Raw genomic sequence first — 25,510 nt, 5'->3', positions numbered from 1 at the left:
ATTTAACCTAAAACATACTGTTAATTAATTTTTCTAAAGAACAAATAAATACCATAAAAAATTACTCATAATGGCTACTAAACCTCAAATTTTATGTGCAGAGGTGTGTGATGCAGTGTCGAAGCAGAGAATACGGCATGGACAAGGTACAATAAATGTGGGTTTAATAACTGCAAAAAACAGACTTTATTATTCTAGCTAAGTTCACCAAGAAACATAGTTTTGTCTGAAGAACACGAGAGGATGATATTTTGGGTTGGATGAAAATCGACGTGATTGACACAACCTTCATGACCAGGCAATTGATATTTAAGTTCCCCCGAAGAGGATGACCAAACGTACGTATTCCGATCCGAGCTACCTGCAGCAATTAAACGAGTATCTCCGCTCCATGCGGCTCCTAAAAGATTGTGCTCTAATCCGTGAACGGCTCCACTGTAAACACTAATGTGTCTATTGGAAGGAGCAAATGGTTTTACATCAAAAGTTCTTACTAAAACTAATTAGCTTCTTATAGCCAAAAATCATTTGAAAACGGCTTACCTGTGCTATCCATGGAGTTGGATAACAAAGTTGAACCATCCTTAGACAAAGATAAGCTCGTAATAATATCATTATGTTCTGTCAAAGTGTAAAGAACTTCGTTTGTTCTTAGATCCCACGCTTTAATGACACCCTCGATGCCTCCAGTGTATACAGTAGTGCCTTGCTGTGAAATGGCGACAGCCGTAAGAGGAAACTTTTCTCCTATGCTTTGTATACAGTCCCTAGAGCGACTATCCCACACCTTAAAGTATATTTATTAGTTTGAAACGAAACCGTAAAAAAAACCATACCTTTAAAGTCGAGTCATCACTGACTGAAGCTAGCAATTCTGAACCGACACGTAATACATCTAGAGCATTGACCACGCCAGCATGGCCCTTGTACTTTCTTATTTTTTGTCCAGAATTTGTATTCCATGAGTATAGGTTAGTGTCGGAGCATGCATTGTATAAAACTTCACCATCTCTGCTCCATTGTAAATCAGTTATAGCACCCTTAGCACCAGACAAAATACCAAAATTACTGACTTCTCCAAATACATTCCATAAAACTATATACGAAGGGATGTGTTAGTTCATACTAGCTTATAGAAACAAAGGTATTTGAACATACGTATTTGACGATCCATCCCGCCAGACGCGAATTTCGAGCCAGAAGTATCAAATCTTGATACCAAGACTTCTGAAGAGTGTCCTAACATTTGTAAATTAGGAGCTATTAAGTCTGAAGTCCTAGACAAGGTATCTTCTTCTGAAACTAAAGTTACATCTTCCACACGAGGCCGTTTCACCTGTAAACCGTTAGAAAACGATCGTCTCATCTTTAATACGTACGACATGACCATTCTGTGGAAATTCAGATTCTTTTCGCTTGTCCATTACTGGTTGAAATGACAGAAACGTATATGAGTAAACTACCGCGACGAACAGTTAAACTTTTCAAAAAGGATGATAAATTAACAAATTTTAGACAATGTAAGGTATTCGTTTGATACAGACTCTGGCAATTTTTGTATAAAAAAATCTAGCCTCCTATACAGTAATAGCTAAAAGAGTACCACCACAGTAGGAAGTTTAAAAACTCCAAATTCGGTTTTTAGAGTCCTGAAAATCAGCCAAAGGAAGTAAGAAATTACATTTAAGAATATAATAATTCTTCAGCTTCATATTATTGTCTATTTAAAGGTCACAAGATCTACTGCGCGGAGACGGTTTAACTCTGGTGCGTTGGTTTTTTCTAATCTTCTATATTTTCAAATAAAAATTGCTTAATTTACAACGTATTAGCCATTAAAGATATTTAAACTAGCAGAACATGCTAGTTTAGCATGCTATGTTGTTAAACCATAAAAATATATGCCTGCTATAGAGAAGTCTTGCCTCTTAAGAGAGTAAATAATCAGCAAAACTAAATTGATAACTTTCATTAGTTGCATCCGCTTTGAATGCTTTTTTCATTTATTGACATGTACAGCAATAGCCTTCAAAATTTGAATCACTAAGTTGCATAGACGATTCATTTAGCTAAATCTTCCTATTAAGACATTTTACCGCTAGTCTCTTTTGTTTCTTTTTACCATATTAATTATAGTTATCAGTAATAGCAGAACTTTCACCGGTCAGTTCATTTACTCTAATTCTTAGTTATTTGATTTCTTCTTTCGTTCATTATGGTAATGACAGCACCCTTGTAGAGCAACAGCATCAAGACATTGTCAATATCATATATGGATTAAATATATACAAAAACCTCTTTAGTTAATGTAACATCTTTTCGCTTTTTCATGGTTCCTTCAATTTCTGAAACGTTCTCACTTCCGATTACTTAACTCAGGATTTTTCCTACATAATTTTAGAAATATTCAGCTGTTTTAGATCTTACAGAACAATTTTGATCGTCAATATCCCTAGGTTCAGGTTTGTCAGAGTAGCCCTCTCTAAAATCTGAGTCATATTCATAAGATAAGTGCGTTCTTCAAGAAGATTCTTCTTTTTCTTTTTTGTTGTATCTCATATCGAGCTTTACGGGTTGAATTCTTACTAAGGACTAAATGCAGGAAAAGTCAACTCATACCATCGTGAAGTTTTAAATAAGCACATTCAAATTTCACTGGCCTAAGTTTAAAACTAAAATTTTCTATTCATATAAAGTTTTAAATCGTAAACTGAAAGTACAACCATTAAATAGAAGGAAGGTACAGTACTACGTATTAACGGCCATAGACAGTTGTTCCTGCCCGTAAACTACTAGTTAGTAATTTAGTGATGATCCAGTAAGGAATTTTTTTAAAATCTTGAATTAAACACTCTTCTACATGATCACATCGCAATATAATGGTCTTGAGTACCATTTATGAAAGGTATGAAATAACACATCGCGGCATTGAGCTAAAAAGTAGTTTATTACAATGGAGTCTTCGTCAGGACATATAAACAGTCATTAGCAGGAGTGTTCTATTCACGAAGGAAACGAACGATGCGTAAACAACAATGTTATGAAACGGATAAAAGGATTCATGAAAGAACTAATAAAAATACAACCAAACAATGCTGAACTCGTCTGATCTTTTTTATGGGAGTAAATCGAAGAAGCTTTATAGAATGCAATTGATATGGATACTCCCAAAAAAGTGACAGAGTACAAAGACTTTAAAACATGTTTGGTAAGACCGTAAATGAAAGCTGGAAAAGATCAAACATTAGCTGCTTGCTCAACAATAGGTAGAAGTTCAATTCCTTCAACGAGGTCGACCATTCCCACCATTCCTGCTATTTCTGTTCTGACAGGTTACTAAGAAATCTAAAATAATATAAAAAAGGTACTTATTAGACATGTTGGTGTATGGCGAACGTTTGGTATCTTATCCTCGATCAAATCTGGGTTTCCTGAACACGGTAAAACACTTGATGATAAATTGCATCTTACGATTAAGAATAAACAAGAATATGTTCTATACTGCTAAAACGACCAACGCCATGGCTGAATGTATATATTCGAAGCCTACTGATAATTTCAAAGCATAACCCCCGACTCCATTCAAACTTATCAGTATAATTAGCGCTTTACAGACAGCTGGTAACGCTTCTTTATTTTTCTTCCAAATTTCCGGATAGATATAAGAAATTGCTAAAAAATAAACGAGCTGTTCGAAAACAAGATATTGTAGACTTACCGAGTAAAAAAGCCACAAATGGATGCAATAGAAACGCAGCATACCCGTAAAAAGCTTTCGAATACGGAGAAACCTTCTAGCCAGATATGACTAGAAAGACAATATTATACATAGTTATAATAGTTATTGGCCTACGACAGGTGTTTTCCACCACTGTTTATTTGTCGAAGGATTTGATCCAGTATTAATAGCGGACTCTTGGGCGGATTCATCCGCCATTTCTAAATCAATAAATTTTTTTGACACTAACGGGGGGATGTATTAGTGACGAATGCTTTTGTTTTTTGCAAAAGGATAGAGGTGTATGACGCTTTTTTTACAGCAAGTCGCTTAATATTATGCGAATTGAAGCAATTGACGTTTATTTTTTTCCTTTTTATTTCAATAAATCTTACCTGAGTACGGAGGAGGGGGTACCAATACCATTCCAAGAACGAGTGTCTGACTTTTCAAAGTTGAGCACTTTGACAGAGTTATCAGAATTTGAAACAGGAGTGTAATTGTTCCTCATTTTAGCAATGGCAATTTAAAACACAGAATAATGCGAATATCTATAGCCAAAACGAAATCAGTTAGATTCACCAGAGAACGTCCGTATGATTCCACCGTTCACAGATCTGTCAAAAAAAGGAATAACTCCTTTCTTTAAAAGCTTAAATTAAAAGCATTTTTCAAAGGAAAGCTCCTCTTACAAGATAAAGCGAAGTTGAAAAAATCACGGTAATAGCTTTTCGCATGTCTTAATTCATAAATCAGCGACATTATGTCACTGGCTGATCATATCCTCGTTACGATTATTTGACTTTCGTTTTTACCGTACTTTTCGTAATACCATAATCCAAACGAGCCTTTATTACAAAAAGTAAACAAAAACCTTTTATAAAAAAATACAGATTGTATACTTTAAATAATATATACAAGAAATAGGAATAAAAAAAAAACTTTGTTAAAAAATCCTTGAAGAAATCTATCTTGGGGCTTTAAACGCAGTGAAAGTTGATGTAGATGGAAAGGAAATCATTGTTATGCTGGGTCCGGTCTTCTGTTTTTCCTTTAGCTTGGGCTATGCTTGTTTTTTTTTCATATTATTCGTTACACTGCTTCTCCATGACTATACTCTTGATTGGGATCCATTGCTTAAGCTTTTTCCATATGCAAAATATCACCTAACTCAAAGTACCATGGCGTTCATAACGAAATCCAAATGCAACACGATGCATGCATAAGTTACGCTAAAACAGGTAAAAAAAAACAAAAAATATGTAAGACGGGTTGAAACGAAACAAAGCAGAACTAAACTAAACTAAATCCAACCATACTACTAACGAGACCCTCAGACGCTTAACTGCAGTGATCGTTTCGCCTAGGTGTGGCCGTAGACGTTTGTAGTCGTCTATAAAGCTACTTCTCTATAAAGGATTCGTCCAGTATTCTATTACATCTGATGTCGTTTAAAAGCATTTCTACTCGGCTCTAAATTTTGGTTGTTTTCCACGGAAGAATGGAGAATGCCTTCATATTATAAAAATAAGATTTGAATACAAACTGTCATTCTCTATTTTCTTGATTCACATTGTTGTACGAAAAAGCATCAGAGTGTTAAAATGAGCGTTTGGGTTTATGGGTTGAGAATGTAGTTTATACAAATTGGGTTCTACTTGCAATATTTCATCTTCCGTTGATTTGACTCTCTAAATGAATGTTTAATCAATGTATTAAGATATATCTGATCTTTTGATCTTTTTGATCTGAAGATTCGTGCTTGCTATACTGAATGAAAATAATAACTGTCGAAACTCTCATTCATCCTTGTCAACTCTAAGACATAATCAATTACACGACTCGGTGTTGAACTAAACAATAGCTCATTGCCATGGAATATTCGTTGTCAAAATCATAAAATAATCATTAAAAAGGATGTTCTATTCGAACTGCGAAGAAAATGAACGATGCATAAACAACAGTGCTGTGAACTAATTAGAAAAGTCGTAAAAGAGTGAATTACTAAAGCGATCAAAGTTTGCTGGATTTATCAGATTCAAGCTTTTGTGACAACGAACACAGGGATCTTGGTGAACTGCAATTGACATGGATGATCCCAAGGAAGGGTCGAAGGCGAAGTACAAAAAATGAAAGCAAGTTCGGTGAAACTCACACTCACATTCAAACTTCAGAGCTTTGATCAGCAAGAGGTTGAAGTTCGGTTTCTTCGTTACGAGGTGGACGATTCCTGCTAATCCTGTTGTTCTGCAAAATTAATGAAAAATTCTAGATTAACAAAACTAAATTTCGCTTACTGTAGGTACGATAATTGTCATATTTCCAAATCCAATTGGGTTTCCTAAAGAAGTTAGAAAGGTTCATAGAAAATTGCAACTTACGAATGAGAAGAACAAACAAGCATATGTTCAATACGGCCAAAACAACCAACACCATGGCTGAATGTATATATTCGAAGCCTCCTGCTAATTTCAAACATACCCCCGACTCCATTCAAACTTATCAGGGTAATTAGCGCTTTACATACAGCTGGTGTGAATTTCTTAATGCACTTCTTTGTTGCTCTTCCAGCTTCCCTGTACCATTCCGGACAGATATAAAGAATTGCTAAAAATTAGCGAGCGGTCCTGAACAAGATATTGTAGACTTACCAAGGAGAGAAGTACAAATAGATCCAATAGAGCTGCCAGCAAGACCATAAAAAGTGTTCGAATACAGAGAAACGTTGTAACCAAAAACTATGGCTATAAATACAATATTATATATAATAGTTATAATGGTCACTGTTCCTATGACAGGTGTTTTCCACCACTGTTTATTTGGCGAAGGGTCAGACCTAATATTATTTTCGGATAATTCGGCGGAATTCTGAGCGGATCCGTCAGCCATTTCTAAATCGATAAATTTGTTTGAAGCTAATGAATGTATTAGCAACTGAAGTTTTCGTTGTATACGAGAGAATGAAGGTATTCGCCCTGTTTATTGACAATCGTCGACAAGTTTAAAATAGGATTCCTCAGTAAGGACTCTCAATAACAAACACCATTACCTTTCCATTTCAATAAATCTTACCTGAATACGGAGGGGGAGTACCCTCTGAAGAACGGGTGTCTGCCTTTTCATCAGTGAGCGTTTTCGAAGACTCTTCAGAGTCTGAAACAGGTGTGTATTTATTCTTCATTTTTGCAATGACAAGCCAATCCCAAACTAACACCTGCAGTTATACTCTAAACGAAATCAACTAGAATCACCAAGAAAAGTTCTTAAGAGTTGGTTCCAATTGTTGCAGAGTCTTCAAAAATAGGAATTGGTCCTTGCTTCAAAAACCAAACAGATCTTTCAGCTGAAACTTTTCTTTAAAACCAAAGATACAAGTTTAAAAACTCATGGTAGTGGCTTTTCGCATGTCTCGTTTCATAAAAGCTGCGACATTATGTCACCGACTGGTCACATCCTCGTTGCGATTTCTCGTAATAGTATAATCCAAAAGAGTCACTGTTTATTACAAATAGTAAACAAAGGAATATTAGGCAAAACAACCATGCTGTTTGCTTTGAATGATGTGAAAAAGGAATTGAAAATGCGTATTTTTGATTTAAAAGGTTTTATGACTGTGGGGAAACGGATTCTGAGTAAGCTACAACACTCTCCATTTTCGTAGTTTTATTTTCAATTCCGTAAACACATGGAAAGTTTGTAGATGCGACGTCGAACTATGGTAAACAAAATTTGTACGGACAAGTGAATTTTGTTTTCGTCTTTATTAAATTTATGTTATTTATACGATAGAAACCAACAAAAGCTATATCCGATAGTTCATTCATTCATTCATATTATATACACATATAATAGCGTGCGCTTACTAGCTATCGATAAGTCTCTTTAACGAACTGCATCACCCAGATCTCAAATGGGTTGGATGACAGCTTCACCTCTGCAAAGCTCTAGTCTTTGCCATTGCGGGCTTATTTTCTGGGCTTCAAGACTCTTTTTGTCATTCCTACTTTAATGTATAAACAAAATTGATATGGAATCTTTTTGTTTTCGAAATTGTATGCTATTTGGTCCTTTTACTCTGTAATCGATAATTTTCACTGTAACTTAGTGATCAAGCAACGGTGGTTAAGAAATTCTTTAGTCACAGTTATTTTCAACAAAAATGGATCAAAAAGAAAAGGAAGGACATCAAAAAACTGTCGAACCAGTAAAAGTTGCTTGTTTGAGCTCTTCTACAAATTCTGACAGCGATTTACCTAAATACAGCGAAATCCCATATTCTCATGTTGACAATATGGAGAAGGGTAGTTTACGTTTACAGTCCGATCCAGATCCAGTTCCACCATACTCAAGAAGACGACATCAAGAAGCTTCTATTGGCATGGCGCAAGGAAACGGTCCCTCGAATTCTTTACGGGTCTGTAAGGAGATACTGTGGTTAATTTTCTGGCCGGCAAAAATTGCGAGAATCCCGGAAGCACAGAGGAGACAAGAGAATGAAGCTCTTCGGCTTGGTTGGTGCCTTAATGGTTCAATTATATTCAACTTTTTCTTTTCTTACAAATACCTTGTCCCCTTTATAAAGGAATCAATGAAAGAATCTGTATGGTTATGGTTTCAAATTACAGTAGCAGTTGTTCTTGTCATCGCGACTTTCTACATGTTCTTATTTTTTGTTCATGTAAGTGAATTGGTGGATTTGTAATTTAAAGTTGTTTACTAATGGGATGCTTTTAGTGTTGGTGGATTTTATCGTTACACTGATTCCTCTAGTCCTTTCTGGAACCACTATGCTTGTTTCTGGAATATCTTTATTTCTTTCCTCGCTTTTTTCTGGAATATCTTCATTTCTTTTTTCGCTTTATTCTGGGATTAATAGTGCTGTTACGAGTGCTCTAGGTTTCAGGATGCCGTCAGAAAGAAACGACTTGACGGATGATAATTGTATCCCATGAAACAGCATGTCGACAGAGACTGAAAATCAGTTTAATGATTGTAATGATAATAGTTTGGAGCAACCGTCCACTGAACATTCTGAGCAATCTCCAGGGTTACGCCGGGGACCTGGTCAGTCTAGGGATGTGGAAAACAGTGGGAGTTGATTTGTACGTAAAGCAAAGCATTATTTATTAGTAGTTCCCAATCTTTTTGGTTGTTCTCCTGCATGCTTTTGCGTATGTTTGTGTTTGTGTTTATGTTTATTTCGTCCCTGCATATTTATTTTAAGATTGCATTTTGCATGACGAGTACTCCTGAATGGCGTCCGTTTTCTTGATTTACTTGATCTCTTCAACATTGGATAAGTAAGAATGCTTATTACTGGATGATATTGTCATTGTATCTGCATAGCTAGGTTCAATTGCTTATTATTTATTCGTTTGATACTCTATTTTCTGATCTTTGTTGTTCGTTTCATTAGTCTAGGAAGATCTTTAGTTCTTTCCTTGAATTTAAGAGTGATTATTGCATTTCCAACTTCCACTGCTATTATTACCTTCATCAAAGGACCATGCCGACCCAAATGCCAGCCATATGCTTTAACAAAGAGCAACAAACAAACGAAACAAACAAATACAAAGAAAAAGAAAAAGAATTAAAAACGAAGCGGTAAAAAGCCTACAGCATCCCGGATTCCCATGTTGTCTCCAACCATAGTACTAACGAGACCCTCAGACGCTTAACTGCAGTGATCGGACGGGAACTGGTGTTTTCGCCTAGGTGTGGCCGTAGACATCTGTTCGTGCATGTAAAATCACTAGAATTTGTAGCAGCGTCCAGTATTCTATTACATCTGATGTCGTTTAAAAGCATCTCTTTGATGTGTGTATCGTACAAACGAGGAATGTGTGATGATTCTTCTAGAGGTAACTAGAATGACGAGGGAAGGTGTATAGTAAACAAAAGAGTACAAGGAAAAAGAAGCAAAGAAAAGAAAAAGCCATTTCTATGTCCAGTTGAGAAAAAGAAATGACAGAATTTGTACAAAAGAACAAAAGGAATGGCATGGAAATTCGACGAATTCCAGTGGTGGCCAAGAGGCAGCATCTAGAAAGTGCTAGGCCGTTTAGTTGCTCGTGATGAGTAGGTATAAATGAGAGGCATGTAAAAGTCAATCGACAACATCTACAAACAGTATTAAGTTATTAAACTGCTATCTGAAATTGACAACTGCTATTGCTAATCGTTATTAACAATGTCTCTCCAACCCTTCTTTGAATTGCACCCCTTCCAAGACGTCTTTTCTGACTTTTTGAGTTATTCTCCTCGTGTCCAACGCCAAAACCGTGTTGGTGATTTGTCACCTGCCATTGATGTTCATGAAGGCAAAGATACCGTCGAGGTGGATGTAGAACTGCCTGGTGTCAAAAAGCAAGATGTACAGGTTCATTACGATGAAGGAAAATTGACGATTTCTGGTGAATCTGTAAATGAACGCAAGAGCGAAAGCGACAAAGGAAACCAAAGATGGTCGGAACGTCGCTTTGGTTCCTTCTCTCGAACAATCACCATTCCAAACAGGGTGGACGCCGACCGCATTGAAGCTCAATTTAACCACGGTATTCTAAGCATTGTCTTGCCAAAGATCGAAGAATCTCGCTCGAAAAGAAAAATTGCCATTAACTGATATATTAATCGGAATAGTGGTTTGACTGGGTTTATGACAATTTATGTTTGCGACGAAAATATTAATGCATGCTTCTTTATATGACTCGTTGTTTTAATGAAAGATAATTATGTTCTATGACTTAGAGAGTGTGGTGTTTATGTTGGTGAAACCAATAAAAGGAGTAGAATCGTAATAACTTATTCAAAGCAAGTTATAGTAAGCTGGTATGAATTCCTCCTTTTCTATATGAACTGTGTACATTCCTTCAATGAAAATAAAAGTTCCTCGTTAACGAGACTATGAAGTATTAGTACGTTTTTAGCCGCTTCGAAAAATTCCATAAAGATCAGGGGACAATGCCTTGTCATTATACGGCAATGAAGGAACTTACATGGCTCCTTCAGTGTAATTATTCCAAATAGGTGAATACTAGGACATAGTCATTTATCGGCTATTGAAAATCGGCATTATATAACACACCTTGAGTATGATTGAACCTCTCAAATGAAAAGTGAATGTCAGCGTATGACTAACGTATATGAACAAAAATCCATATTCTGTTTAGAGACCCTCATTTCAAAGACATATTAAATTATTATACTTTCCTTGTCCATAATAATATCGATAATAAAGAGAAGGTCTATGCTAGGAGTAATAATGATCCAAGAGGAAACCCAATTCTCGAACTTGAGCTTACAACTGATTTAGGGAAATTTCCATCCATGGATCTTTGGCAGCATCAACAGGTAAATGGAAAGTAAAAGGAATTCGTAACGAAGACAAAGAGAAATGGATAGGTAAATTGTCAAAAACGCTGTAGAACATATCAACAAAGTGCTGGGGCTCCTCCTGATAAAGTGATATAGCAATGAAGAAAAAAGTTGACAAGTTAACGATAGATTTGGATGACCTTAGTAAGTCCTAAGCTAGGAGGTGATGATAATGTTGGGATTTCAATGACAATAGGTCGCTGCATCTGCTTATTTAAAGATTCCCTTTGGATAAACATATAGCCGAACGTTTTTGTTTTGAAAGAAAATAACTAGTTCCATATTCCTCCATTGAACATCTTAAATTGTTTAAACACTTGCGGTGGAGACTTTTCATGTACTGGTATCGTTTGGGCTCAAGTTGTTAGATGTATAATTACGGGTTTTACATAGACAGAAAACGGTTTCTTTCCTCAAGATATTCCTCACCGTGGTATTGAGTTCAGCTTGATATTTGCTTCATTTGGTGCAACTCTGCGATTATACCTTTCACGCTGGTTTAACTCGCCAAAGTACTACATGCCCTATGGAACACTGATGGCAAATTTCTTGGGTACGTTCCTCATTGTTATAGTATACATGATTCCTTGCATCACGCACTGTAGACCCGTTCCAAAAGTGTATTGTATAAATTTAAGAATGGGTTTTGCGATTGTTTGACAAATTTATCTACGTTTGTTAATGAACTTTTATAATGTGCCTACAGAAGGAGCATACATTTATTTTATATTGAGTGTTGTTGGATTTTCGTTTTGCTCTGTCATTGTTGTCGCTGGCGTATGGGACATTATCACAATGTTCGACAATATTCACAAGAATCACATATTCATCGTTTGCTTTATTTGATTTTCGTAACCTATCTTCGTCTTCACCTTGACGTTTTTTCTTTGTTGAAGCGTATTTTCTCATTCAATAAAAAGCTTTTGGTCATTTTCCTTTTCGATTGCCTTGGAAAAGAAAATTGAATAATAAATTTAGTATAGTATGGAGAGAACCACTTTGGCATTTGAAAGAAGAACAAAAGCTCCTCTTTTCTTGAGCGACAACTGTGAACGAAACTTTCACTTTATATGAACAACCGCACTCTCAAGTCGGAATCATTTGAATATTAGATTTCTTTCTAAATAGAATCTATACTTCGTACTAATATATTCCTTTTGGTATGATTTGATCACTTTGTTTATCATAGTATGTTCATAATACGTATGAGGTTTCGTGCTAACGCTAAGCATCTTAAAGATAATTTGCGAATATTAAAATTGTTTCTCTAAATGTACTAATGAGGGACTAGTAAATTCCGAAAAGCTTGTTTAGTGATGAGTGAAAGGCGCTTCGTAAGTAAATAAATAAAAGGCTTTTTTAGTTTGTGGCATATAAGAAAACAAATGCTGAGTGAATTTCTAGATCATCAACATCAAAATCAAATAGCAAAAGTCCAATTGAAAGCAAAACTGGTAAAGACTAGGAAGGAAAATTGAGCAGAACTGAACCTGCTTTTTAAACCGCTATATACTCATACAAATTTATGAGATGTGTTCGCTATAAAATTTTTGCATTAAATCCCCATAACTTCTGTATTTTCTTTGTATCTTATATTATATCATATCCACGAAAGAAACAATCTATAGTCATTCTGAAAGTTAATCCATCAAGTTTTATTTTACTTTTTACAGAAATCACCAGTTTTATAGATGACTGCTTAAAAAATGAATTGAAATAGTTTAATTGTGAATAGAAAAACTTTAATGGCAGCTGAAATTTGTTAGTTTAACTTCTTGATATCCTTAACGGCTCACCTTTCTCAAGGTATGTTTTAGACAGTCATAACAAGTCGTAAGTAAAGTCCATATCACTAATTTCAGTACAATAGTAGTTTCATCACAAGTTTTCGTAGCAGGGTAATTCCCATGCCACGCTCTCCTGTGAACGCTGGTTCAGCGCTTCAACTCACTACAAACACCACCCCAGTTGATGGCAGAACCGGCTGAAAAATCTGGCTCGAGTCAGCAGGGCAAATTGAATGATGCAAATAATCATGAACATACGAACTTGGCGGATAGGACGACTCAGTCCCTGCTGAACTCGTATATCTATGATTATCTCGTAAAGAAAAACTACTGGGAAGCAGCACAGGCATTTGGGCAAGAAGCCCAAGTCCAAACATTGATGCGACCTTTAAATAAAAATACAGCGACATCCGATAAGCAAGCAACTTCGTCCCCGGCAAACGTTAAGCGGGAGAGCCCAAACTTGAATGATCCACAGAACCCTGATCTTGCTAAGCAAGCTTCTAACCATCATGAATCAGGAAGAGACCCACCTCCACCTCCAGTATTACCAATTGATTCCTCGGGTGGTTTTTTGATTGAATGGTGGAATGTATTCTGGGACATTTATAATGCTCGCAGAGGGAGTGGTTCTGAACCTGCAAAAGATTATATGTCTCATATTAGCAACTTAAGGAAAAAATCTTATATGAATATGCAACTTCTACAAAAGAATTTGATGCAATCCGGACCTCCGAACGGTATGTACCAGGTACCCACCGCTCCTCAGATGTACAATGGAGACCCTATTCATCATTTTGATTCGTCGAGGATGTCTCATGGAAATGGAATGCTTATGGATAGAAATCGTCATCAGCTAATGCGTCAAGCTGTAATGAACAATCAGGGTAGAGAAACATTCCCTCCTACCGCTGCTCAGCTTCAACAATTAAAACAACTACACTATCGTCAATTACAACCACAAAAGCAGCAAGCAGATAATTTAAACGTGAATCAGGCACCTCCTGTATTTCCTTCTCATGCTTCTAATCGCCAATCTAAGACACCGCCAGTCATGGGACCTGTCACCCATGAGTCTTTTTCTTCAGCACAGAAGAATCATGTACCAGAATTCAGAAACTATCAAGCTCATGGAATTACAGATACTAATGCAAATCCCACGACTGCAACTGATGCTTCCATACCGGGTCGAAGACTAAGTCGGCCGCTTACGCCTAGTTCGATTTCTCAACCCCCGGTTTCTTATGATCCTTCATTGACGAATTCGGGAAATTTTGTGGTTCCAGGAAATTCTGCTCAACCTCTGCTTCATGAGGTAAATTTCCAAAACAGTGGACCATTTCAACAAAGGCAAGTTATGCCCTCTTACTCCAATCCCTCTTTGCAGCAAAATGGTGCAGATAAAGCTCCTATACTTCCACAACGTTCTAGTGCGTCAGTACCCCAGCCAAGTCAATATGGCTTCCAACCACCGACTCCATATGGGCAGCCAATATCCTACGGCATGAATGCACCTTCTGCTCCGAATAACGCAAATCCAGCTTTAAAAAACTATATGGAAGAATTGAAATTGCTTGAACAACAAAATAAAAGACGATTGCTTTTGGTTCGGCAGGAGAAGGAACGCCGCATGTATCAATCAACATCACCAGAAAACAGAAATTTTCCTGCGCATCCAGAGTTGAATTCTGGGGTTCCTTTGAATGCTATTCCCAAGCCAAACGAAAAACAACCTGAAATTACGTCTTCTGAAAATATCATTACTAACCCTGATGTTACATCGATGGCAGCCCCAAGCCGTCCAAGGATGTCGGATCCACGTGCTTCTCCGTATCCTGCCGAAAGAAACGTATCGTTAAATTATACCGGTCTTATGTCTAGCCCTGCGGATACCGCTATGCAATCCCCGGATTTTAATAATCCACTGAATCGCTCGAGAAGGCCAACTCCCTATCGGGTGAGTGTACTAATAATATTAATTTATAGTTTTAAATACTAACAGATATCTAGGATTCACCTACGGGAGGGAAAACAAAGAAAATTCGTCAGTCTAATCCTCCCACTGCGGATACTACTAATGTGATTCATCCTCAAAAGGATGATCGATCAGAATTAGAATCAGCCTCTGCCGTTTCTTCAGGTGATGTATTAATGAAAGACATTGGCTTTTCAAATAGTAGTACAACTATGCAGAATGGTCAACAGTTTCAAGCAAATCAAAGAAATTCAAAGGAAACCGGAGAGGATAACTCATCTTTATCGGATCCTGTGAATAATTTGGAAAAGTCTTCTAATGTTCCTGTCTTAGATGTTCCAGGATCTACGGATCTTGATGCATCTTTATTAAACGATTTTGATTTTGACAAATTCCTCAAAGATACTAGCACAGCAGATGACTTTGGATTTGGATTGTTTAATATGCCGGATAATGCTGATCAAACAACTGATTAGTACCATGCTTTAAAATATCTACTTCTTTTTGTTTATATCTCTTTTGCTACTCATTTATTTTCCTTTTTTTTTTTTGTTGTTTTATGGCTTGCTTTTGTTTAACATGTGCCTCTTCATGTTACAAATAGCGCTGGGTATGAACGTTCTTTCTATGATTTTTATTTTATGTTCACCGTTGTATCAGTGTTTGTTATTCTATGTTCAATGGAGACCATAACACATTATGCATCACAAGAATGCTCCCATTCCGTCTTTTATGTACCCTTTTTTGCAATAAATTGTGTAGTTATTTCGTTTCCTAACTGTATACTAGAAAATACAAGATATTGTTCTGCGAAATTAGTAATGCTGAAGTAATATTGGTCTAAAAGAGCTGGCTATAAAGTATGGGCAAAATCAACTAAGCAGTTTAGCTAATGTGAAAGATTCAGCTGTAAGATAGGCATGTATATATTGGGCTTAATTGCGAACTTACTCCAAAATTAAATTTTTATTGAAAGTATTTGCTTTTGGTATAAAGTAATTATTTCATATATGAAACAACATATTGATTTTCATCAAAAGTTAATGAAAACGATAATTATTTTTATCTTTATCTGATTATATTTTAAGTCACAATATGCTCTAGGTAACGTAAACAAAGAAAAACAAAAACTCTACTGACGCTACGAAAAACTTCAGTCTTACTGATACTTGGGAAGTTGACAATCTGAAAAGAAGATTGTATCTGAAATACTAATCTTTTAATTGTAGGTCCTTTGATCTTAATAGATGTCGTCTTTCTTAAAATCGCTGTTTTCAAAGCAAGAAGCTACCAAGGAAGAGCCCGCTCGCGCGGGTGGTGAAAAGCAAACTAAGAGGAAAAGCAAGAAAAAACAAAAAAATGATCCTGGATGTACTCAAGAAAAATGGGACGCATTAGTGGAGAGCGGTGAAAATTTGTCCGTAAGTGATTGATCTAGGCATTAGGCTGTTTTAAAGAATGAACATTAACATAGGAGAAAGGGAGTAGCTGAACCCTTTAAAGTCACGATGGAGGAATTGAAGAAGCACAATACAAAAGACGACTGTTGGATTGCTGTTCGAGGAAAAGTCTACAATGTTACTGCTTATGCTCCGTATCACCCAGATGGTGCAAAAAAGATTTTTAAACACTCTGGCATTGATGCTACAAAGCAGTATAGTGAGTTCAATTTGTGTGTTTGGTCGTAACGTACTTACCATTTTTTATAGTGAAGGCCCATGCTGATGTGAATGAAGAAGAAATGCTTAGAACCTGTTACGTTGGTCCTCTGGTTGATTCATAAAAACTTGATGCATTTTAAACCCCGCAATGTACGGCCTGTTGATAGGACGCGTGCTTAATTTTAGAGAGTAATGAAGCAATTAAAGTATAGTATAAACATTATAAATCACATTATATTGCTTCAACTGGATACTGTGGAAATAAAAATATCTTTTATATTTGAATCTTTATTCAAGTAGACTCCGGCTTTTCTGTACAAGCAGTACCTCTCAACGTTGAAGTTGCTATAACTAAAGTTCCTTTAAAAAGTTATTTGTTTTGGAGTATCCAAGTCGTTTAACAATATCACTAAGCTTTTTCTTGATCTTTTCTATAAATGTAAAATGAATAATTACTAGCTTTTCTTCTGTTTCAATATAGAGTTTTCAAAATAGATTGATTATGGGAATATTATCAACACCAAAACCATGGAAGACTGCAAAGTACTTCGATGGTTAGCTTTCGTATTAGCTGAAGGTCAGTGGCACTCTTATTTCATTGGTTTTTTTGTTATTTATTAATCCTAGATGGGAACTTCTCTAGCAAAATTTGATAGTACACTTGAAGTCATCATGAAATCTTCCACATAGCCATGTCTGCTTCATGTATCCCTTCAACACCAAAAGATTTTCAGAATACTCTCATTTTCGGTAAGAAAAATTTTTAGAGCAATCCTTTAAGTTAAAGTCAGGTAATGTTTTGTTTACTTACCCCAGCTGACGTTTTTTAAGCTTCCCCAAAGACCCAAGTTCTTGTTTTGGTGTCTTATAGATCTTGTTTTATCAAACAGAATAATATTTCCATAATTAGCAACGTCAACATATAGGTATTCCCAGACGTAGTCCTTTCCGTTATTCGCGAGTCGTCCAAATACATGGCCCTTATGACCATTTCCAATCAAATGAAATTGCAAGACCAGGTGTTCAATGCCCTTATGGTCCCAAACTCGGCTTGTCAAAATACCATGAGTTCTTCTTAAAGGATGACTAGCCTCACCTATAGCCTTCATTTCGTCACCAAAAACATATTGGCATTCTGGGTTGTTTTTCAATAAATCAAATGCCTCATCACCATAATGGGCTTCACCTGACCATAAGCTGGTAACCAAAGCATAAACGATTAATCCAAACACACCTCCTCCGAAGACAACAATTGACAAATTTCCAAAGTTTGCAGAAGTACGGTAAGCTTTTTGAGGAGCACTGAGATCCTTCCACGACTTTCCAGCAGGATCTTTAAAGACACGAGCTAAACGTCCTTCTTTAGGCTTTTCCGGGTTCTTATTTAATGAATCGGATGCAAGCGAATACAGCCTTTTCGGCTGGAATATGCTCGAAGGTCGTGGCGCACTAGATAAACAAATACTACGTCTCATATAAAATATATATTTTGAATGCTATAAAAAACCCACTTGGATAATGGAAAACAGGGGGATTTCAAAGTGTAGGTGGTAGGAACCTGTTTTTCTTGAACTCACTATTTCTCCGTAAACCAGTCAGCTTCATCAGAAGAACGTGTTAATGTAATTTCTTAGAAAAGTGTATAAGAGTCTAGTAATTAATATAAAGGATTTTCTGCTATACGCTTTCCTCGAATGTATTCTAAAGATTCTCCTTGAAGACTGAACGATGGAGCAACAAAAGGGCAATCACCCTGTTCTAAAATACCACCATTTTGTAGAATCCATTTCCTTCCAAGATCAAAAAGATCCCTTAAGCAGGTACTTCTATTGTCGGTAGGTGCATCCTGTGAATTCTTCAGAGGACTAAAGGATGTGTCACGTGAAACTTGTAGACAACCGAATTTTTCAATAGGAATCTGCTCAAAAGAATCAAAAATAAACATTTCAAGCTTATATCCATTAGGAGATGATGGCTTGAAGAATTGGTGTTGAGTAATATCATAATATGGTATCTTTTTTAGAGCAAGGTGTACAGGAAGATATCGAGCATTGTGGGACATGTGTTCTAAAAAGTCCAAAGAAAAATAATGATAAGCAATATTTGCAGCACGAAGTCGCAAACATGTTTTCCCATCCACCGATTCTGTTGCACGTGAAGCCTCCTCTGAAATTTCGGAATACTCAACGACTGAAGGATGTGCGTTTTGTGAGACAACTAAACCAACTCTTTCTTCGGCGACTTTCTTTTCTACAACTTTCATAGCCACTTGGTATCCTTTCTCGCGAACCATGCCAATAAAGATGGGATCCACCGGTAAAGCAAGCACATTATCTACACTATAAGCGGTAACATGGACGATACCAGATTGCTTCATATGCTCAAGTGCGCCCGTTCTTTGTAAAGCCTCATAAACACCGCCATTTCCGTTGGGTGCTTGAGAAACGGTATAGTCGGACTCAAGAAGAATTCGCCCTTGGACATCTAAGCAAGGCAATTTTCCTTGTTCAAAGAAAAATATCCGCTCCTTTTGGATTCCAAAGTAGTTATTTTTTTTAAAAAAAGAAAGGGTGATGTCTTTGGTTGCGTCGGACACCATTACATACCATACTACTTTCGCTGATTGTTTGTGCATAGGGTATGCTTCTTGAGCAAGATATTCTGCTCTTTGAATTTTTAAAGCCTGCAACTCAAATAAGGTCTTGTTTCCAGGTAATCCAATATTAAAGCATCCTTTTGGATCGTTTGACCCAAGTCTTGTACCTTGGCCGCCAGCAAGCACTAAAGCGGCAACACGACCCTTTGAGATCTCTTCTAAGCCCATATTATACCATGATTCATCGATTGTTGAGATAATTGGTACCGGAGAGACGTCAGACGGGGTCAATTTGCTCCGCTTTTGACTATGTTCGATCGCATTTTCGAATTTGGTCAATAACTCATCTAAATGCAAACTCTCAACCTCACTCCAAAGAGTTTGAAACTTTTCAAAAGAGATTCCCTTTAGTTCTTTTAGCTGGTCATATATATGCAATTGGTTTGCTTTTTCAAAAATTGAACGATAATCCTCCAATGCACCTTCCAACATATCACCTGTGTCTAATGTATGAAATCCCTTCTAAAACTTATGATTTCAGAAAAAGTTTCTAAAACTCTTCTCTGTAGAAGAAAGAAAACGTCAGTAATCCCTCAGAAGGAATACTATCGTATTTGTTTATAATAAACCATTCTTTCATGCGGTGGAAGATTTGTTTTCAAAACTTGATATAAGCATATGACTCCTATAAAGCAATATATGCTTCTAAGTTTGTAAACATCTTTAAATATACATAAACACTCCAATGACTATGTGTTTGTATTGTAATCAATAAATAATAAAGTAGTGAAATTATACCACAGGAATAGTTTCTGTATGATCAACAATGCTTGTGACAAAAGCTAAAAGTATCTTGCTGGTAAGTATCAAGTAACTATGGAGTAGGAGCATGAGTCTTTCTACTATTAATATCAATGAAAGAATTAAGATATAGTTTATTTTTATTTTTGTTTTCTATAAAAGCACTTTGCTGACATTTAGATAGACTAGGAGAGACATTGTACTCGTTAACAAAGCTTTTTTAAAAATACTAAGTAAATGTCAGAGTTCCGTGCTCATCTCTGTTGAAACAATAATAAAAATAAAAAATAATCACTGATTTCTTTTATTTCAGACATTGCTTTTCAACTTAGCACCATTTTTATTATACCTTCTGATTACCAAATATGGTTCCCCATTAAAGTGCGGTATATTTTGCTATCAAATATTACGATACCCAGCGCGTTAACCACCAGTCAAGGAAAAAGTTGTGAAAATTCATATTGTCCTTCACCATACTCCCATCGAATAGGAACAGAATGGCTACTGATCGATCGAGGACGGAAGTTTCTATCCAATCTGACCGAGTCAAAGATGTTACCAGTACAGACTTTCCTGGTTATTACTTTGATGAGGACAATTCCTGGAACTTGGACAAATTTCGTGAAAACTTGAATGTCTCCGTTACTTCTTTAAACGAAGAAACAATGACTTTTGAGATTAGTGGAGTGGATGCTTCTATTGCTAATGCGTTCCGACGAATTTTGATTGCTGAAATCCCTACGGTAGCTTTCGAATTTACCTATATCATTAATAACACCAGCATTATCCAAGACGAAGTATTGTCTCATAGAATTGGCCTTTTACCCATTAAGGCTGATCCAGACATGTTCAAATGGTTTCAGCGACCTATCCCTGGCCAGGAAGCCACTCATACTGACTACGATACGGTAGTTTTCTCATTGAGCAAGAAGTGCGAATTTAACAAAGAAGCCGCTGCTGATGAGAAGGATCCTAAGAAGCTTTACGTTAATTCGGAAGTTCTGTCGAGCGATTTGATCTGGAAGCCCCAAGGACGACAAGAGGAACGTTTTGCTGAGTCTCCTATTCGTGTCGTAAACCCTAATATTGTAGTTGCTAAATTACGTCCTGGTCAAGAAATTGATTTGGAAGCTCATGCTGTCTTAGGTGTTGGTCAGGACCATGCAAAGTTTTCTCCCGTAGCTACAGCCTCTTATCGTTTGTTGCCCACTATTCACATTTTATCACCTATTGAAGGTGAGGATGCTGTCAAGTTCCAAAAGTGTTTCCCTGCCGGTGTCATCGATCTCGAAGACGGCCCTGATGGAAAGAAGCGTGCTCGTGTTGCCGATGTTCGTAAAGATACCGTATCTCGTGAATGTTTACGACACCCAGAATTCGCTGACAAGGTTCAATTAGGCCGTGTTCGTGATCATTTCCTTTATTCGGTAGAAAGTACCGGAATCATGACGCCTGATGTCTTATTTTTGAAGAGTGTTGCTGTTTTGAAGTCCAAATGTATGGCTGTGAAAGCTAGCCTTGACAATTTGGGTTCAGAAGCTGCTTAAAAAATTTTTGGGGACGGGTTTATAATATATCCATACATTTAGTTGGTAAATATAGCCACGTAGACAATTGTTCATAATTGGCTAGAGAAGGGTTTGCGTTTGGTTTTTTAGGAAAGGATAAAAAAACTTAATATTAATATATCTAGATTTATGTTTTATGACCATTTCAGAAGCGAAGTTTGGATACTGTAATTTGTTTGTTTGTTTAATAAAAATCCTTCGTATCAGCAACTAGTCTTACATAGCTAAGGAAACTACTGAACTTTCAATTTTTCTGAGGAACCGTTAAGAGGATCTTGAGGTCTCTTAGTTTCAACGGTAATGTTACAAGCTAGGTCCACATTTTGTACGAAATCAACAGGCATAGGAATCTTTTCGCTTTGTATCTATGTACCAATATTGCTAATACTCTAGAATGTTTTTTGAATGTTTCCTTCTCTCAACACATACAGAAACCCATTACAGAAATAAGCTACTCGTTTATTATGTAGTTAGTTCGTTTAACATAATTTAATATTATCAGATTTGTCTAGAAGGAGTGAGGGTTATATATTTCTCTACTGATCTTTACGAATTTTCCACCACCAACCATGCAAGGATTTTGCAGCCAGTTTTTTCGAAAGCTGCTGAAAAGCAACCAGTTGCGTCTAGTTGATCCTATAATTCAAGCTAGACGTACTTTTGTAACTACTCATCCTTTACATAATAACCTTCATTCAAGCTTTACACCCGATACTCAGCGACACATAAAGAGCAATTCATCGGTTTTGGTATGAGAGTTTTATAATTAATTGAAATTAGAAAAAGAAATTCTAACAAAAATAAGCTAGATGAACTGAATGCCCAACTACAAGCTAGAAAGTATAAGGAAAGCGTTGCCACGTTCGCTGGTCTCAAACCATTAGGAGTCTTGGATTCATTTACGCTGACTAGATATATTACATTCCTTGTAAACCGTTCCAAGGGTATTCGCGGCCGTGGATCCGTTGATAAAAACACATTAGATAATCTAGACGATATATTAAAGTATGCTATTGAACACCAAGAAGTGGCCACAGCTCAGTTTTGGTCAAGCATGATCAAGTCCTACATCGATTTGAATCTTTACGACAAAGCCTCCTTGATTGCCGACATGGCATTGAGCCACATCGAGTACTTGCATAATGACACGAAGGTCCTTTCCAGTCTTTATTTATGTATATTACATGCCAAGTTGCTAAACAACTCAACTTTTGATCAGTGTAGTCAAATTGGGTCAAGAATTCATGAGCATCTTGGTGGACGAGAAGCTATTGATGAATTAGTGGCTGTATATTTGATTTACGCAGTGTTCCCTGATCCTGCAATTCAGACGAAAGCTCACCAAGCTCTCGTGAATTTGAAGGGATTAACTTCCTATCATTCTGAAATTATTCTGTCTGTACTCGCTCACAAGGAGTACTTTGATGACGGTTCTAAGTATTTGCTTAAGTCCAATTTGAATGACTACAATCTCCCCTCAGTATACACGACAGTATGGTTTATGCAAAAGATGTTTGAACACGAGCAATCTGTCTGGCCATTGATGCCAATTTTGGAATATCACCTTGAGGTTTCACCACGCAACGTTAGTCGCTTGACGAATTGCATCCTTAGTTTAGCTCTCAAGCAGCCCATCGGTAATGAGAAAGATCGTGGAAAGGTCGAAAAATTTATCAATAACTTGCTCAACCGTGTTTTTGAAGAGAAGCGCTATGAGCCAACTATTGCTACTGCAAACGCTCTGTTTACCGTTGCTTCCCGTTTGCGTGATGAGAAGTGGCTATTTACTGCTCTCGATTTGATTTCCAATTATGAACTGGAGCCATCTCATGTAACCTATCGCTCTTTGTTAATTACATATACGAATTTGCCCAGTACTTTTGAGCAAATTATTCAAACTTGGAGACAACTAGAAACTCTTTTTACGGAACGCTCGTTGCCAATAACAGAAAAGGAACTTTCTATTCTTTCTAACTGTGTAAACTCTCAACCAGAGCGTGAAAACCAAAATGCCTGCTTGGAATTTCTTGAACAACAGCTCAACAAATACGTGACAAAGAAAGTAACTGCATAGATTTCAAGTTTTGTTATAATCTTTTTGACGTTTAGTTTACGGTTGTCTTTTGGTGACATTATTTACATTTACGCAACTTAAAATTATAATTGGCTTTTATGGTTCCGTCTGATTGTTGTTCTTTTGGATTTTAGCTATGACTCTCATACAGTTTCTCGGAAAATTTAGTATATATGGCTGACTTTCATCTGCTTTCAGTGCTATGGGGAAGAGTAAAATCCAATGGCCCGCATAACTCCCAAAATTAATTTGTACAATTGGTCTGCTAGGAAGCAAGTAATACTCCCTTCTTTATTAAACTAATTTTTTTTCTATTTTTTGATTACAGCAATCCTTTGAATGTTTAATATACCTCATAAATAAGAATAGAAGTGAATTTACCTAAGATATATTTATTACTTCCAGTTGTTCAAAAGCTTCCTTATTCTTTTGGCAGACAATTATCCTAATTACATTTGTGAGATTAGCAACAAATCAGCAAAACAAGTGAAAGTAGTTTTTAACTTTGAAGAAGAACAGAGCCAAAGAGTAAGCAGTTTATTTATTTATTTTTCTATGTATTTTACCTCTATAACTGCTTTTCTTTTGATACTTCTATTTCATTACAAAGTGCTAACGAATAGAAGTATAGTAGAGCCCTCTAGTACATAAAGTGCTTTGATGATTTTTTAATAACTATTACACAGTTCGGGATCCTTCAGTATATGCATAGTGCATCTCGGTGTATTTCATTATAAATAGGAAGGGTCGGACTTGTAGAGTGTAGTCTTCTGAAATTGGAAGTGTGAAAGTTCCAAGTTGCCAAGTTTGAAACTAGACGCAAAGGAATAATGGTATGGTGATTAGGATTATGAAAAGAAATGAGCTAATTCTTTTAGAGTACGCAAACAAATTCTGGAATTCAGCAATTGTTGGAGGTTCGTGTTAAATGAATGAATGTAACGGTGCAAAATTGATTGCTAACACCGTGAAAAAGGCAGAGAAAGTGGCCCGCAGTATTGTAGACAAGGCTCGCCAACGTATGTAATGATGAATACTTAGCATGATTGCTAATTGTCAAACCATAGACCGAGTTCAAAGATTAAAGGATGCACGTCAGGAGGCCAAGGCAGAGATAGATGAATACGCTGCTTCCAAGGAGAAGGAATTCAAAGATGCTGAAGCTAAGGTAAATAAAAGTGGTGAACTATATCCCAATTCAATTCTAACATTCGGTAGGCTTCCGGTATTTATTCTCAAACTGAAGAACAAACGAAAAAGCAAGTGGAGAAAGATTTTGAATCTATCAAGAAGGATGCCAAAGAAAACTCTGATAAAGTTATCAACGCCATTTTGGCCATTGCCTGCGACGTAAAGTGAACATCTACGATTAATGAGTTTTGCCGTTCACTGTTTCGTTCTTTTCCCTATATATAATATGTATATTGATGAGAAAGAAATATTGTTTCTATTTGAAGATTATAATAATGTTAATATCCTTTCTTTCTTCAAAGTCAACTTGCGTGAAGCAGAAGGTACTGTTGTAGAAATTGGAAATAAGAAACACGATATGTTATTAACCAAAGCTTCTGAAAATTTGAAAATCAAAAGAGTAGTCATCAATATTAATAAGAGAGTTTCTAAACTCTCTATCTCGGCCAGCTAGAAGACTGTACACCATTCTTCCATGGTCGATCTGTTTTTTGCAAAGAGTAAAAGTAGATAGCATCCATGAAAAGTAGCTTTCGTTTTTTGTTTTAATTTCATTTCTTTTTCCTGCTTTACATTGCTTCTTTTCTACAGTTTGCCTTATTACAAGGATTGTTTAATGTGTTTCGCATCAACTGTAGGGCTTCATATACATTCTTGGGAAGTATTGAAAATCTAATACATTATAAATACTTTCTATTCAGTCATTCATTGCAAATATAATTCATTCATTAATTTTCATATAACTAAGACTTGCCTAATTAAGAA

The 25,510-nt window shown here is 36.4% G+C and overlaps 12 protein-coding genes and 1 non-coding gene across 13 annotated transcripts; 7 read left to right on the top strand and 6 right to left on the bottom strand.

The window, feature by feature from the left end:
- Positions 1–140: 140 nt before the first annotated feature.
- SOCG_01111 (splicing factor Spf38) lies at positions 141–1,756 on the bottom strand. The gene is made up of 5 exons (XM_013163531.1): positions 1,380–1,756; positions 1,159–1,336; positions 837–1,096; positions 544–787; positions 141–493 (listed from the first exon to the last, which is right to left on the bottom strand). Exons 1-5 carry the CDS (start codon positions 1,422–1,424, stop codon positions 195–197), a joined length of 1,026 nt encoding a protein of 341 aa, XP_013018985.1. The 5' UTR covers positions 1,425–1,756; the 3' UTR covers positions 141–194.
- Positions 1,757–3,237: 1,481 nt separating this feature from the next.
- Positions 3,238–4,229, bottom strand: SOCG_01110 (uncharacterized protein; the record flags this gene model as incomplete). The annotated part of the gene is made up of 2 exons (XM_013163530.1): positions 3,238–3,325; positions 4,114–4,229. 2 exons carry the CDS (start codon positions 4,227–4,229, stop codon positions 3,238–3,240), a joined length of 204 nt encoding a protein of 67 aa, XP_013018984.1.
- A 1,652-nt stretch (positions 4,230–5,881) lies between these two features.
- On the bottom strand, positions 5,882–6,899 carry SOCG_01109 (uncharacterized protein; the record flags this gene model as incomplete). The annotated part of the gene is made up of 6 exons (XM_013163529.1): positions 5,882–5,965; positions 6,016–6,059; positions 6,100–6,156; positions 6,200–6,325; positions 6,370–6,633; positions 6,791–6,899. The coding sequence occupies 6 exons, from the start codon at positions 6,897–6,899 to the stop codon at positions 5,882–5,884; spliced, it is 684 nt and encodes a 227-aa protein (XP_013018983.1).
- Positions 6,900–7,877: 978 nt separating this feature from the next.
- On the top strand, positions 7,878–8,420 carry SOCG_01108 (uncharacterized protein; the record flags this gene model as incomplete). Its single annotated transcript, XM_013163528.1, has 1 exon — positions 7,878–8,420. One exon carries the CDS (start codon positions 7,878–7,880, stop codon positions 8,418–8,420), a length of 543 nt encoding a protein of 180 aa, XP_013018982.1.
- A 908-nt stretch (positions 8,421–9,328) lies between these two features.
- SOCG_16317 lies at positions 9,329–9,443 on the bottom strand. The gene has a single exon (XR_001203009.1). It is a non-coding gene; the product is annotated as a 5S ribosomal RNA (ribosomal RNA).
- Positions 9,444–9,794: 351 nt separating this feature from the next.
- SOCG_01107 (hsp16-like protein) lies at positions 9,795–12,842 on the top strand. The gene has a single exon (XM_013163527.1). It carries the CDS (start codon positions 9,909–9,911, stop codon positions 10,338–10,340), a length of 432 nt encoding a protein of 143 aa, XP_013018981.1. The 5' UTR covers positions 9,795–9,908; the 3' UTR covers positions 10,341–12,842.
- A 178-nt stretch (positions 12,843–13,020) lies between these two features.
- On the top strand, positions 13,021–15,722 carry SOCG_01106 (transcription factor). Its single transcript, XM_013163526.1, has 2 exons — positions 13,021–14,836; positions 14,890–15,722. The coding sequence occupies exons 1-2, from the start codon at positions 13,064–13,066 to the stop codon at positions 15,328–15,330; spliced, it is 2,214 nt and encodes a 737-aa protein (XP_013018980.1). The 5' UTR covers positions 13,021–13,063; the 3' UTR covers positions 15,331–15,722.
- A 110-nt stretch (positions 15,723–15,832) lies between these two features.
- Positions 15,833–16,940, top strand: SOCG_01105 (NADPH-hemoprotein reductase). The gene is made up of 3 exons (XM_013163525.1): positions 15,833–16,275; positions 16,336–16,513; positions 16,564–16,940. Exons 1-3 carry the CDS (start codon positions 16,102–16,104, stop codon positions 16,635–16,637), a joined length of 426 nt encoding a protein of 141 aa, XP_013018979.1. The 5' UTR covers positions 15,833–16,101; the 3' UTR covers positions 16,638–16,940.
- SOCG_01104 (TIM23 translocase complex subunit Tim21) lies at positions 16,938–18,025 on the bottom strand. The gene has a single exon (XM_013163524.1). It carries the CDS (start codon positions 17,988–17,990, stop codon positions 17,319–17,321), a length of 672 nt encoding a protein of 223 aa, XP_013018978.1. The 5' UTR covers positions 17,991–18,025; the 3' UTR covers positions 16,938–17,318.
- Positions 18,026–18,172: 147 nt separating this feature from the next.
- SOCG_01103 (UDP-N-acetylglucosamine diphosphorylase Uap1/Qri1) lies at positions 18,173–19,603 on the bottom strand (the record flags this gene model as incomplete). Its single annotated transcript, XM_013163523.1, has 1 exon — positions 18,173–19,603. One exon carries the CDS (start codon positions 19,601–19,603, stop codon positions 18,173–18,175), a length of 1,431 nt encoding a protein of 476 aa, XP_013018977.1.
- Positions 19,604–20,324: 721 nt separating this feature from the next.
- On the top strand, positions 20,325–21,637 carry SOCG_01102 (DNA-directed RNA polymerase I and III subunit Rpc40). The gene has a single exon (XM_013163522.1). The coding sequence runs from the start codon at positions 20,410–20,412 to the stop codon at positions 21,457–21,459; it is 1,050 nt and encodes a 349-aa protein (XP_013018976.1). The 5' UTR covers positions 20,325–20,409; the 3' UTR covers positions 21,460–21,637.
- A 377-nt stretch (positions 21,638–22,014) lies between these two features.
- On the top strand, positions 22,015–23,986 carry SOCG_01101 (uncharacterized protein). The gene is made up of 2 exons (XM_013163521.1): positions 22,015–22,229; positions 22,286–23,986. The coding sequence occupies exons 1-2, from the start codon at positions 22,050–22,052 to the stop codon at positions 23,552–23,554; spliced, it is 1,449 nt and encodes a 482-aa protein (XP_013018975.1). The 5' UTR covers positions 22,015–22,049; the 3' UTR covers positions 23,555–23,986.
- A 302-nt stretch (positions 23,987–24,288) lies between these two features.
- SOCG_01100 (V-type ATPase subunit G) lies at positions 24,289–25,074 on the top strand. Its single transcript, XM_013163520.1, has 5 exons — positions 24,289–24,387; positions 24,433–24,471; positions 24,531–24,573; positions 24,622–24,722; positions 24,773–25,074. Exons 1-5 carry the CDS (start codon positions 24,385–24,387, stop codon positions 24,911–24,913), a joined length of 327 nt encoding a protein of 108 aa, XP_013018974.1. The 5' UTR covers positions 24,289–24,384; the 3' UTR covers positions 24,914–25,074.
- Positions 25,075–25,510: the final 436 nt, after the last annotated feature.

The sequence above is a fragment of the Schizosaccharomyces octosporus genome (genome assembly GCF_000150505.1).
Source record: "Schizosaccharomyces octosporus yFS286 unplaced genomic scaffold supercont6.2, whole genome shotgun sequence".
Classification (NCBI taxonomy): domain Eukaryota; kingdom Fungi; phylum Ascomycota; class Schizosaccharomycetes; order Schizosaccharomycetales; family Schizosaccharomycetaceae; genus Schizosaccharomyces; species Schizosaccharomyces octosporus.
Note: the sequence above shows the minus strand (reverse complement) of the source record. Positions and strands in the feature narration are given on the sequence as shown.

Coding starts and splice junctions, on each gene's coding strand:
- SOCG_01106 (XM_013163526.1), top strand. CDS start 13,064: ATGGCAGAACCGGCTGAAAAATCTGGCTCGAGTCAGCAGGGCAAATTG. Junction 14,837..14,889: donor GAAGGCCAACTCCCTATCGG/GTGAGTGTACTA, acceptor ACAGATATCTAG/GATTCACCTACGGGAGGGAA.
- SOCG_01101 (XM_013163521.1), top strand. CDS start 22,050: ATGCAAGGATTTTGCAGCCAGTTTTTTCGAAAGCTGCTGAAAAGCAAC. Junction 22,230..22,285: donor AGAGCAATTCATCGGTTTTG/GTATGAGAGTTT, acceptor AACAAAAATAAG/CTAGATGAACTGAATGCCCA.
- SOCG_01100 (XM_013163520.1), top strand. Junction 24,574..24,621: donor TGTAGACAAGGCTCGCCAAC/GTATGTAATGAT, acceptor GTCAAACCATAG/ACCGAGTTCAAAGATTAAAG. Junction 24,723..24,772: donor TCAAAGATGCTGAAGCTAAG/GTAAATAAAAGT, acceptor AACATTCGGTAG/GCTTCCGGTATTTATTCTCA.
- SOCG_01105 (XM_013163525.1), top strand. CDS start 16,102: ATGTCGTCTTTCTTAAAATCGCTGTTTTCAAAGCAAGAAGCTACCAAG. Junction 16,276..16,335: donor AGAGCGGTGAAAATTTGTCC/GTAAGTGATTGA, acceptor CATAGGAGAAAG/GGAGTAGCTGAACCCTTTAA. Junction 16,514..16,563: donor TGATGCTACAAAGCAGTATA/GTGAGTTCAATT, acceptor CATTTTTTATAG/TGAAGGCCCATGCTGATGTG.
- SOCG_01104 (XM_013163524.1), bottom strand. CDS start 17,990: ATGAGACGTAGTATTTGTTTATCTAGTGCGCCACGACCTTCGAGCATA.
- SOCG_01111 (XM_013163531.1), bottom strand. CDS start 1,424: ATGGACAAGCGAAAAGAATCTGAATTTCCACAGAATGGTCATGTC. Junction 1,337..1,379: donor TTCCACAGAATGGTCATGTC/GTACGTATTAAA, acceptor AACGGTTTACAG/GTGAAACGGCCTCGTGTGGA. Junction 1,097..1,158: donor CGGGATGGATCGTCAAATAC/GTATGTTCAAAT, acceptor CTTCGTATATAG/TTTTATGGAATGTATTTGGA.
- SOCG_01102 (XM_013163522.1), top strand. CDS start 20,410: ATGGCTACTGATCGATCGAGGACGGAAGTTTCTATCCAATCTGACCGA.
- SOCG_01107 (XM_013163527.1), top strand. CDS start 9,909: ATGTCTCTCCAACCCTTCTTTGAATTGCACCCCTTCCAAGACGTCTTT.